General features: G+C 57.1%; 1 protein-coding gene across 1 annotated transcript in view; it reads right to left on the bottom strand.

The window, feature by feature from the left end:
• TTBK1 (tau tubulin kinase 1) overlaps window positions 1–13,068 on the bottom strand; it is a 38,385-nt gene that overhangs the window by 11,350 nt on the left and 13,967 nt on the right. The window contains exon 12 of the mRNA XM_069564533.1: window positions 12,417–12,978. Within this exon, the coding sequence (XP_069420634.1) occupies window positions 12,417–12,978 (562 nt within the window). The remainder of the gene's footprint in view (window positions 1–12,416; window positions 12,979–13,068) is intronic.

Raw genomic sequence — 13,068 nt, 5'->3', positions numbered from 1 at the left:
GGGCCAGCCCTCTCCTCATTCAATACTGATAGCCACAAGGGCCCAGAACCTCTCTCCTCTTCCACCGAAGCCCCTCAAAGTGGCTGGGGGTGGGGGTGGGGAAGGAGTCGACGGAGCAAGTGCAAAGGAAGCAGATGTTGGTCCCTGAGTTTTATTTGCGGGGATGGGGACAGAGAAGAGCTGGAAGTGGGGGCGTGTTTGGGGACCCCCAGGGCCCTCTGTGGTGTAAGTTGGGTGGGGCAGGAGACACAGAAGCTGGGGCTGGGGCCAAAAGGGGGGTGTTGGGTGGCTCTGAGAGACCTAGGCTCAAAGCTTGGCTCCCCCTCAACTCTGGGCTCTTTGGCATCCAATTGCAAGGCCAATTTATTTGGGGCAGGGACAGGAGGGCGCAGCCCTGTAGGCGGTGAGGTAACAGGAATCCGGTGTGGGCGACCCGGGCTCTTGAAGCCCAGGAATTGGCCAGCTCCCTCTCCCAGCCCTAGTCAGCACCCTGCCCTGGAGCACGGAGGGGCGAGCCTTCACACCCGCCCCGCCCCACCCCGGGCCGGGGACCCGGCGGCCCAGAGCCGGCAGAGGGGAGCCAAATCAACCTTAGCGCGGGGCGGGGAGGGAGGCGGCGGGCGGCTGGGGGGCGAGAACCCGGGGAGGACTTTAGCAGCAGGCAGCTCGGCGGGGCGGGGAGCAGAGGCTGACGCCCGGGGGCGCCCGGGAGGAGTACTCTGGCGACGTGACCGGCGTGGCTCGAGCTGGGGGGCTCGGAGGCCGGGCGGTCGCCTGGTCACGCCGCGTAGCAGCTAGTTAAAAAGACTGGAACGTACATTCGTGGTGCAACGGCCGCGGGGGCGGGGACAGAAGGGAATGTAGGGGATGAGGGTCCCAATATAGTGATAAACCTGCCAGAGGGGCCCGGAAACACGATCCTCGTGCTCTCCTGGGCCGGGCCGCTAGTCTGTTGTCTGAAGAGTGCATGAAGTGTGCGCGCAGCTACGTGTGTGTGTGTGTCTGTGTGTGTGTCTGTGTGTGTGTCTGTGTCTGTGTGTCTGTGTGTGTGTGTAGCAGAGAGAGAGAGCCTGTTAGTCGTGGCAAGGTGAACCCCAGACCCCGCACCCCCACAGCCTATGCGGGTAAAAGGGAGGGTAGGTGGTGGGACGCACGGCGGAACCAGGTGGAAGCAGAGGTCTCGGAAGGTTTCCATAGTCCTTTGGGCTTCACTGCCCCTCCTCCCCACGGCTTCTCAACTCTTCACTTGAGGGCTGGGGTCGCAGTTCAGGCCCAGGGGCTCCCTAAACTGGGAAGCCCACTGGGTGGTGTGGGAAACCATTGGGGATGTTTGAGGGTTGTGGTCCTCAGTCTAGGAGCCTCTCCCTTAGGGAGAAGGATGCTTTAAAATTTTCAGAGGCTGACCCCACCAGTCCTGGGGGCACCTCTGTCCCTAATAGGAATAATGCAAACTTTGGGGACGTGCCCCCCAACTTAAGGAGAGTGATCTGCCACGCTCCTTGTCACCAAGGACTGCCCATGGGGGTGGGCTGATTCCTGCCCTATGGGGTGGAATCCAGTGGAATTTGGGGGTGGGGTGGGGTGGTGTTCAGGCTTTCCTTAGAGGTCTATGCCTCCATCCTCAGGTACCAAACCAACCTGACGACAGCAGGGGATATCGCGTTCTCTATGCTTCCATAGCTAGTGACCCCCAGAGCCTCCCTACGCAGGGTCCTCCCCTCTGATCACCCAGTATAGACACACTGCCACGGCTCCTCTGCTCACCCAGTGGCCCAGGCCTCCCAACCACTGCCTGGGCAGACAGCACCACCCCTCCCCAGAAAAGGGGACCTAAACAGGGCAGAGGAGAAATAGCAAAGGAGGGTCCTGGCACTCCCTACAAAGAGGAACACAGGTTTTCCTGGGGTTGAAGGGACCTGCCCCTCCTGGCTGGGAGAGCAAGGGTTAATGTACCAGCATGGCTCAGAGATTCCACCATTCCTCCTTATGCTGGGCAGGGCCATTCCTTTTTTCTCCACAGCTGGAATTGCAAAGGAGATGGCTGGGATTGGGATGCTAGAGGTTGTGGTGAGTGTTGACTGGTTATTGCTGTGACCCAAGCTGCCTTAAGTGGGTGGGGGTGTCTATTCATTACTGAGAATACTAGTGCATTTTTCACTGACCTAGGATCCTGTCTTACAGAGAAAAAATGCTGGTCCTTTGAGGAGGACCCCACTTAACATGAACAAACCCATTGGCCCACACACACACTTAGGCATACACACCATGAGTTCACTGACATGTACACACAGCACACACCACACATCCCCACTGGTCATGAGCTGCCTGTTCTTAAGAAGCCCACCCAGTTTGTGTTCCTGGGGAAGAACACTGTCCCCATTTGAGTGCTTACAGCTTTGGATAGATGGGAGTAGGGGGATCCTCAGGCTCAGAGAGTTTGCTCAGAGAGGTTACAAACTGAGTTCAGGGTCTCTGCTTGTAAACCAATTTTGTTTCGCTCACACAGTGATTTTTCTTTAAAAAGTTGTTTTTTAAAAAAATTAGATGCCAATATTTAAAAATAGCAAGATTTCACATTAAAGGTGGAAGATACTGGCAACAGTTGGTTGAGCTGAGAATGGTGGGGGTCCCTTTGTTTACCACAGTCCCCACAAGTGCCCGCTCCCTGACACTGCTTGGCTCCTATTGACATGAGTTGAGATGAGTTGGTGACACGCATCTCAAATCTCCACGGTCAGTGGTATGGGTGCCAGTATCTGCCCTGCCTGTGAGCCTGACCCCAGGGACCCCAACCGATACCACTGAGGACATGGTTTTGAGCACCTGCTTTCTCACTGGAACTCTTACTCCACCCACCTAATCCCCAGAGCTGCTATGGGCATGCTTGGGGCCATATGGGACTGAGAGGTTGGGGGTCTCTGGAGAGACAGAGTCCAGCCATTTCAACCAACCCCAGAACTCTGGAGTGACCACCCATCCACCCCCAACTCCATCCCATGCCCAGGTGGGATGGAGAAGGAAGGAGAGTCTGATTCATAGATAACTTCCTTCTTCCTCAATAGAGCAAGGAAGGGCCAACCAGTAAGGACAGTAAATAATAAACAGACCAATACACAGACTGAAACACTTTAAAACTCCTATCAAACAAGTCCTCAGTTATTCGGCATTGGCGGGGGTTTTTAATATGCTTTTGTAAATTATATATTCTGATTAATCCATTTAATGCAGATAATACTGGGATCTACTTCCTAGGCTATTATGAGGATTAAATGAGTTATTTTTATAAAGTGCTTAGATCACTGCCTGGCACATGATAAGCTCTGTGTGCCAGTAACTGTTAAATAAAATAGATTAATTAATATTTGGAAGCCACCACTACATGCAGGGTGTGACTTTTAAGTACAAAAATAGCCTCTTCCAATGCAATAAAGAGTGCTGCTCCTTTTCAAAGCTGACCTTGGGGAGGCTATGCGTTTGCCCCAGGCAGGGTATCTTTTCTTGAAACACTCTGGCATCTTCCTTAGGAAACCCTAAAAGAAAAAAGCTTGACAACACTCTGGGCTCACAACTTCCCTACCCAGCCCAGGACCCAGAGACAGGCAGCTGGACTCCAAACCACACAGGGATCTGCTGCGCTTCACATGAACTTGCTTCAGCACACGTGGCTTCAAATAGCCTTAGATGTTCTAAAAGTCAGAGCTACCCTCAAAAGGTAATAATACCAAGACCACTTCCTGGTCTTAAGACCACTTCTGGTTAGCTCAGAGCTTTATGGCTTATAAGACAGTTTCTCCTCCACTACGGAGGGCATATAAAAAGATGTCCTGCAAAGGACAAAATGTTTTTGAGTCGTGATCTTTAAAGGACACACTCTTTCCCACAATAGTCATTTCTGGGATGTGTGTGTTTGAAAAACTCAGCTACTTTGGGAATGCTAAACAGGATTCCCCACCTCCAAAACCTTTGGAAACACTGAAGAAGTGAAAGTGAAAGTTGCTCAGCTGTGTCCGACTCTTTGTGATCCCATGGACTGTCCATGGAATTCTCCAAGCCAGAATACTGGAGTGGGTAGCCTTTCCCTTCGCCAGGGGATCTTCCCAACCCAGGGATGGAACCCAGGCCTCCTGCATTGCAGGCAGATTCTTTACCAGCTGAGCCACCAGGGAAGCCCCAATACGTGTCTGATGCTAAATCGAGGCTGAAGCTAGTGCCGTCATCTTTGATAGGTCACAAGGCACTTTGGGATCTTAGAGTACCGCAGGGCTCTGGTCATGGTGTGGGAGCTGTGCTCAGGGTCAGGTAGTAGAACCCTCTGAAAGGAAATGCCGGATAACAGAGGGCTTGGTTTCATCTCATCCCAGACAGCGGGGGCCCTGCCCCCACTGCTGCTGATTGTGGAGTGGCTGGTGGACAGACTCCCTTTCATTTCAGCCCCTGCCACTTGCCACCCGCCTGCCCGCCCAGAGGAGAGAGGGGAGGGAGGTGGGCAGTGCCAGAAGGCGGGGAGTGGGGCTACTGGCCATCCCACCTCCCAACTTTGTGCTTTGATTTTTCTCTCTTTTCTTCCAGGGTCTACCCTGACCCCTCCTCTGCCTTCTGCCATCACAGGGTGCAGAGCCACCCAAAACAGCCCAGAGGGCAACAGAGTCTTGGACCTGGGGAGGTTCAAAAATGAGCAGTCAGGATGGAGGTGGGTCCCACTTTGGCTTCCATTCCCAAACGGGGAGGGTGCTCGTGGCCCAGCTACCCTTAAGCTATACTTTTGGAGAAAGGAGTGAGGTGGGTTGGGCTTGGCTCACATGGGTGAACCACCTATGAGAACAGTTTGGCTCAGGGCACTGTTCACTGACTGTGGCACCCCTAGTTGGAACCAGAGACAGGAGATGAAGGGAGATAAGTTGGGAGGGAAGCAGACATCAAGTGAAGAAGGAGGGAGAAAGAGGAGCTGGGATGATAGTAGGTACATAGGAAACTACCAAGCATTACACAATCATCTTTCTGACCCCTAAGAGACACACACACTCACACTCATACACACCCATCCACACAGAACTGCAGCACTGGGCAACTTCAGTGGGTGCCATTCACATCAGGGGCTATGTAACTGGCACTCCATAGAATTGTGCAGGGCACAGCCTGAGCATCTATCCATGGCAACCCTGCCACATGCAGACATTCCCATACAAAACCACACTCATGCTCGTAAGTGTACCAGCATACAAGCACACACACACAGACAACCTTGCTGCAATAAACACTTTGCGGGCCTTCAGGCCTCCTCCTCTCCCCTTCCTGTACTGGCCCTGCCCTTCCTGGAGCTATCTTCACCACTGCCTCATTCCCCAGGGGAACAGAGGTACTGGATGACATGAGCAGGAATGAAGACAGAGGACCTTGGGGTCCCTGCAGTGACAGGTCGGGTGCTGAGAAACAGGCAGAAAGAGCAATCTGGCATCCTGATCCCCCTCCCGTCTCCCAATCCCCCTCTGATCAGCCTACCAGGTGTTCTGTCTTCACCAGCACCCCTGGGGACCAAAAAGCTTGGCTGAGCACCCACTGGAAGGGGTCACCCTCTAAGAGGGGCAGTGGTGGGACTGCTGCTGTCTGGAACTTGTCCTGAGCTCACGGGTCTCACCTCATCCTTAACAACCACCCTCTCTGCCACTGCTACTAGGCAGGGTCCATCACCCGAGGCCCCAGCTCGCTTTGAGGGGCAGAACCCAGACCCCTCCCTGTGCGTCCCTCCCCAGCTCCTAAGGAGCTGGGCCAGGCAACATATGCCCTGGGGGAGGAGCAGCCTACAGTGGGCTGAGCTCCAGGACTCCTGGGTTGAGATGCAGGAAGGCAGGGCACTGTCCTCCGTGACTGTGGCCTGGGAAGGGCTCACTGGGTCACAGGGCCACTTCCTCCCACGTCACTGAGTATAGAGGCACTTTCCCACCAAACCCCAAAGCTGGCTGGCCAGGCCCCTATCTCATACACAGGGCCACACACTTTGCCCTGCCCAGGGAGACAGAGACACAGCACACCAAAAGGGGCCATCTCCTGGCACCCCCTCCCCAAGGGTGGACCATGCCCAGCCATGCCAAGAGATCACAGATTAAACAGAACACGCGCCCTCCCAGACTGACTCTGACCCAGCACGCCTCTCCCTGACACCTTGGTTTCCACTGGACTCTGGACCCACTGGTGGCTCCAGCCCAGGGCCCCTGTCCTGTCCCAGAAACTGCACCAACAGCCCCACCCCTCCCTGCACCATTTGGCTGGCACCAAGCAGAGGGAGTCGATGGAAGGGGCGAGGGGTGGGGGGTTACAGTACCTTGGGCCAACGTTATAGGGGCTGTATTGCATGACAGGGAGGGTCGGGGTGTGTGAGTGTGTGATTATTGCCTCCTGGGAAGGAACCACGGTCTCTGCCTGCTCCCCACCCCCCCCCACCTGCCCCCTCCAGGAGGGGGGGGGCCCAGCCTAGGTCTTGTGGGTGAAACGGGCCCACACCTGCTGCAGCTGTGACCGCGAGATGCGGAGCACCGAGGGCACGAGTCTGTGGTTGCCGGCGGCCAGGGGCGCGTGGCGCCGGTGGGGCGCCCGCACGGGGCTGCTCTCCGCCGAGCGGCTGCGCTGAATGAGGGAACCGGAGGAGCCGCCGCCGCCAGGGTGAGGGTAATGCTCGGTCTCCAGCGTGGAGGAGGAGAACACGGAGGACGCCAGTCGTCGCAGGGGGCTGTACCGCGGGAGGGAGTGCCCCGAGAGTCTGTCCTCCTCCAACTGAAAGAGACCAAAAGAGTGGAGGGGAAAGAGGTGTCAGGCACAGACTCGATCGACAGCTCCGTCTCGGGGGCCACCCACCGCTGACAGCCCCTGCGGCGCTGGGTCTCGGGCAGGTGGGCAGGGGCGGACCCTCCCGCTCTGCCTCACCCCCTAGGCTCGGCCTCCAACGCCCTTCCCCGCCGCCTCCTCACACCATGGTCTCCTGCCAGAGACCTTGCTCACTCACCTTCTTCAGGAAGCCTTCCTGGCTTAGCTCTTGGAGTTCCCTCTGGGCTGGGGAAATCCTGCCCCCTCCCCCTAGAAAGACCGCTCTAAACTGTATTGGCATCTGTGCACCATCTGTCTCCCCAGCTGGACTCTGTGCCCTTCATGAGGTCGAGAGAACACCAGCTAAGTGCCCTCTGTGATGACAACCCTGCCCCCATGCTCAGAGTCTCAGTGACAAGGTGGCAGAAGGGAAGGACTCTTAAGTCCGACTACACCTTTGAATTCCAACTCCCCCACTTAATACCTGGGTGACCTCAAGCAAGTTACTTTACTTCATGCCTCAGCTTTCTCATCTGTACAATGGGGGTAACTACGGTTTCCTAAGACTCTTCTTATGAGGATTAGGTGTTATAATATGCAAAGCCCTTACAGTAGTGCGGGCCATGGTGTAAATGCTGTGCCATGTGAGCTGTTTATCACTCTCAAGAATGAAGAAAGAGTTTAGAGGACTGGGGGGTGGAGGAGCCAGTTGAAGTCATTTCTCCCAGGCAGCTTTTCCCTGTCTAAAGCTGAGAGACGTGGCAGGGCTTGGCCGCCTCACCTGGCCACCCATGCCCTCATGCTCTCATGCCCTCAGAGGGAACAGAGAAAATGGGCTCCGTGTCCCAGGCATGTGGGGACAGAAACGACGACTTGCTGTCATCCAACCTTGCCCATCCTGACCCCAAGCTCTTCCTGGGACTGAGGCCAGTTTACAGAGCTTTAGGTGGCGCAGTGAGGACTTGCTGGGCCAGCGGCTAAAGGGCTGAGGAGGAGGGCGCCCCTCTGGCCACTGAGTGGGGGGTCCAGGGGCCTGGCATGGAAAGGGGGGAGAGAATCTGCTGTAGGCTCGCCTTATGCTCACTACACTTGCCATGGTTTCCCCTCCTGCTTCTTCACGGCCAAGTCTAGGATCCTTCTGAGCTAGTCCTGTCTGCACAGAGGGTTAGGTGTCCACGGCCCACGTGGTGATACCGAGGGCCAGCGGCACCCACCACTGCTCACACCCTTCTCAAAGCACATGTGGGGGGCTCCAGTTCAGCACCTCAGGCAGAGTTTGGTCAGCTGCCAAAGGCCCTTTCAGGCCAGGCACCACTTGTGGCCACCTCCCCATCCTCCGCGCCCAGCTGAAGTGTCACACCTGTGAAGCCACCCCAGCTTCCTGGCAGGCTGGCTCCATTCCAAGCAGACAAGAGTCCACCGTTATGTCTCTGTGGCCCCTTGAGTGTAAACACCGTCTCCACCTTTGCATCCTCACCCTACCCCCTTGCCTGTGAGCCTGATTCATCTTTGTCCCCCAGCCCCTTGCACACGTGGCAGGGAAATGCTCTAGGGGCTGCCAAACAAATGTCCATGTCCTCAGGAAATGTTGACCTGCTGGGTTATCAGCCAGAGACAACTGGTGAGGAAGGGTAAACATCCCTCCCCTAGATCCCACACTCTGTCCACTGCCCTCCCCTCTGGCCTAGCTTTCCCAGCCACTTCTGATTTGCACGGTGAATTCCAGAGAGGAGAAATCAAGGTGTGTGTAAGAAAAAAAAAATTCAAGTGTCATGGTCCGCATGCCAAAGAACGACAGATGCTCGAAGACTGCCTGATTCCACGTTATCCTTGTCTTTACTCCCCTCGCGGGTAGGTGACAGACGTGCAAGTGTTCCTGTCTTTAAGGATTGCTTTTAGGAGGAAGTTCATACATCAGACCCCGAGCAGACAGAGCTGGGACTCGGAGGGGCTTCCTTGCACAAAGGTTGTAGGGTGGGGTCCCTACAGGGACTTCCTGCCTGCCCTGAGCCACTTAATCTAGTTATGTTACAGGATGCGGCAGGGAGTTCCACAAACTGTGATTCCATGTGCAGTCAGGTGTGGAGACCTCACCCAGGCTCAAGACTCTTTCCAGACCAAAAGAAGGAAAAAAAATGCCAGTCCACTCCTCCCTCTTCCCCTGCCCTTGGCGAAGGAAGGGCTAGGCTTCACCCTCCTGCACTGAAATGCCGGACAAAACATGTCCTGCCCCACGTGCTCACACCCAGACACACACAGAGATACCACCACACACACCGACATGCCCACAGGCACACCTGCTGCCATGGCGCAGCCAGCAGGCACACACGTGTGCACACGCAACACAAAACACACCCACACACCACAAAGGCTCTTTTTGACCCTGTACCAACCATCTGCTGTCTCTGGACTGTTTGTTCCTCTCTCTCTTTTTTTGTCACGTGGCTTGTGGGTTCTTAGTTCCCCAACCAGAGACAGAACCTGCGCCCCCTGAAGTGGGAGCACAGAGTCTTAACCACTAGACCACCTGGGAAGTCCCAGATTCAGCCTTGTTGGTTTTTTTTTTTTTTTTTTGATCTGCACTGCATGGCTTGTGGGATCTTAGTTCCCTGACCAGGGATCGAACTTGCATCCTTGGCAGTGAACACATCTAACCACCGCCAGGGAAGTCCTTGATCCTCTTAAACACACAGCCCTCAGACTGTGGCTCTGAGCACAGCCCTGGAGCCAGCTGCCTGGATTCAAATCCCACTTCTACCCCTTAGCAGCTGGTGACCCTGGGCTACACATTTAGCTCCTCTGAGCCTCAGTTTCCTCACCCTGTAAACAGGGGTGGCCTCTGCACTGTGTCACTGTGAGGGCTACGTGGGAAGAATACAGAAGCTCAGGAGCAGCGCTGCTGTTTATTCTCATTAGAACCATCACTGTGGCGACTACCCCGCCAGCTGGGACACTGTAGACGTCCGGGGTTCTCCGCACACCTCATGCTCTACAGACACTCTGAAAGTGCACCCACATGTGTGTGCGCGGATACACGGACACACCCACACACCCAGAAAAGCACATAGCAGCTGTAGAACTCTGCCCAAGCTCGCTTCTGTGCATTGTGGGGAAACCAAGGCCCGCACAACCTAACACCCCATCCAGACCCACATGACCCCATTGCTCGCTGAGACGGGCAGTGCCCATCCTTGCCACCAGCAGGACCTGAGCCCAAGACTGACCGTACAGCATGCCTGTGTCTGCTCCCCCAAATCTCACCCCCTTGGCTGGAATTCCCCAAAGTGAGGCTGACTCCTAGGACTAGGGGGGCAACTGAAGGTGAGAAAAACCTCCCAGATGGCTCAGCTGCACAACTCTGAGACCCCACTGGCCTACAGTCACCAGGAAGAGACTGGAAGGGCCCAGGTCCTAAACTCAGCCTCCTGACTTTAATTCTGGGCTTTCTCTCCACCCCACACACACCACCGCCATCTGTCCCCCTTCCTAGACTCTGCACCTCCCGAGGGCCCAGCCTGTTGTGTGCCTGATCTCTGATGCCTCTGGTCTCTGACACAGAGGCGCAGTAGGTGTGGAATGATGAGGCGATGAATGAATGAGAGAGGATCAAGGGAGCCCAGGCGGGTCCTGCTCCACCTCCTGGTTCTGGTTCTGATGGGAACAGAGCCCGGGTCAGCAACATAGCCATGCTGCCCAAGCCCTGCCCTGGCTGAGCCTCCAACTCAGGCTGGCTAGGACCTCTCAGGGTGGGGGCTCATGGTCCTCATTTTTTGAGCCTCCAGTTTTCCAGTGCCCACGACAAGGCCAGGACATACAGTCTCAGGATCTCAGGTTAGAGACTGTCTCTTCTACACACTGGGATGGGGCCTGAAGACAATCCTGTCTGGAACCACCTCCTGCAGGGCACTGGGGTCTCCTGCCCAGGCCTCCTGATCTGAGCACTCAGTGGAACCGGCCCTGCACCTGGCATCTCCCAGAGCCTTCCACGTGCAGGCCCCCACACGGGACAGTCGAGGGGAACACACGTGGGCCGTGAGCCCTCCAGCATCACTTCCTTGGCTCTCCCCAGTCCTCTGAGGGGACATGGACCCCAGTCAGCACCCAGGGTGAGTGGTGGAGCCACTTCCTGGGTCAGAGGTCAGTCTCTGCACCACACAGAGAAACCCGAGCAGGCCAGGGACCTTCTGCCTGTTCGGACACCCCGTATTTGCAAAAAAATAATAATAACTAGAATACCATGAGACGTGCTGTGGCCCCTCACCCCAGCATTTATGATGCAGCCACCACTAGGTCCCTCTCTGCCCATCCTGTCCTGTCCCTTAGGCCTCCCACACGAGAAGGCACCAGGGCAACCTGACCAGGTCCTCCCAGGGCTCCCAACATGCCGGCCCCTGTGCCCAGTTTAGGGTCCTTCCTGCCCTGGCTCCTTCCCTCCCCATCACTGTCCGACATCCTGGCTCTCAGAGCTCACCCTCAGCACAGAGCCCGCTCTGACCACAGCACACCCCCAGCTGCCCTCGCCCCACTTCAGCAAGCTCCTTCGCGACTCCAGGAGCCCTCTCCCCAGGTGTCCTCGCCCCTTCATCTCACTCTTTTTCAAGGTGTGAATGTTTTCCAGCTCTGCCTCCACCCTGGGCTCTCCCCACTCCACATAGTCCTCTTGAGTGACGCCACCCACTCCTGCGGACTACGAGATCCCCAGACCCATATCTCTCACTGAGATCTCTTTCCTGGACCCCAGTTCCTCCACAGTGGACATCCCCCAGGTACCATGAGGTCATTGTGTCCAAATCTGAGTTGATGCTCCTTTTGAAACCACTCAGTGACAGTACCACTGCCCACCCAGAACGCCGGTGTCAGCAGCAACTCCCTTGGTCCTCTCCCCAACACCCCCAGGCTCCATCCACTCTGCCCCACATCCAGAGTCCCCACCCTGCTCCACGCCACCAAGGCGCTCTCCTGCTGGCGCCTGCCCTGTGGCCTTGCGCCTGCCCTGTGGCCTTGCACCTGCCCTGTGGCCTTGCGCCTGCCCTGTGGCCTTCCTACTGATAGGTTTGTGCCCCTTCGATCCATTTTCCACACAGCAGCCAGAGGGACCCTTCAAAAGTATCAGTGTCATCCTGTCGCACCCCTGCTTAAAAGCCTGCCATGCCATGCCGTGCTACGTTGCTTCCACGGTGTTCGACTCTGCAACCCCATGAACTGCAGCCCGCCAGGCTCCTCTGTCCTCAGCGGCTCACCAAGCCTTCAGAATCCAGCCCCAAGGCCAAGGCCCTCCCAGACGGGGCCCCGGGACCCAGCTTGCAGCCTCGTCTGCTGCAACAAGCCGATCAGTGTCTGACTGCCACCTGTGGGCCTTTGCACACCCTGTCCCCATGCTCTGGGAGGTCTTTCTCCTGTTTTGTCACTTGGCTGACGCTGCCCCGAAGGCGACACTCCACTTAGAACCCTGCCCCCCACAGTCATGCTTGCAGACCCTTAAACCTGTCTCCCTTCATCACGGCTGCAAACAGTGGGTGCTAGCCGGCAGCCCCCAGGGAGCATACGGGAGCATTCTCAGCTGCACGCCAGGACTGCGGGCATCAGGGGTGGGGAGTGGGGTGCGAGCCCAGCCTTACCTGTCTCTGCGGGCCCGTGGGATCCGACTCTCTCCGTCGGGGGCGGGGTCCGGAGTGCAGCGGTGAGTGGGAAGGGCTGCCAGGTGTGGGGGGCTGTGATGTCTCTGACCGGCCATCAGCCTGGCTCAGCTGGGGTAGCGGGGGCTGGGCGGGTGTCAGCCGCAGGTCCTCCTCAGCCAGTGTGTGCATGCCACGTCCCCGGGGCCGGACTGCGGGCTCTGGCACTGGCCGCCGCCGCTCCTCGGCCTCCTCGGGCAGCGGCCGCAGCTCCTCGGGCTCCTCGTCCGTGGTGCCCGACGTGCTAGGCTCAGCCCCCGGGGGGAAGTCCTTCAGCTCCGTCTCCTTGTCGATGATGACCCACTCCTTGCTGTCGAAGTCCTCCTCCTCGGCCAGTGGCACCGAGCGGAAGGCGTTGCTCAGGGCCTCCTGTTCCACAGAGGCTGACACGTCCATGCGGCCGCTGGCCTGCCGGTCGGCGTGGCCTGTGTCCACTGACAGCATCTGGGCCGGCTGCGAGGAGCAGGCTTGGCGCGAGGGTGAGCCAGGCAGATCCATCCGTGACCTGCAAAGCCACCCAACGTGGGGCTCAGTGCCTGGCCTCTCTGGATCCCCAAGGACCCCAAGGTGGAGCCCTATGACTGGGACCTCCTGA

Source organism: Ovis canadensis, chromosome 20 (assembly GCF_042477335.2).
Source record: "Ovis canadensis isolate MfBH-ARS-UI-01 breed Bighorn chromosome 20, ARS-UI_OviCan_v2, whole genome shotgun sequence".
NCBI classification, from domain to species: Eukaryota; Metazoa; Chordata; class Mammalia; order Artiodactyla; family Bovidae; genus Ovis; species Ovis canadensis.
The sequence above is the reverse complement of the archived record's forward strand: the minus strand, read 5'-3'. Positions and strand labels throughout refer to the sequence as shown.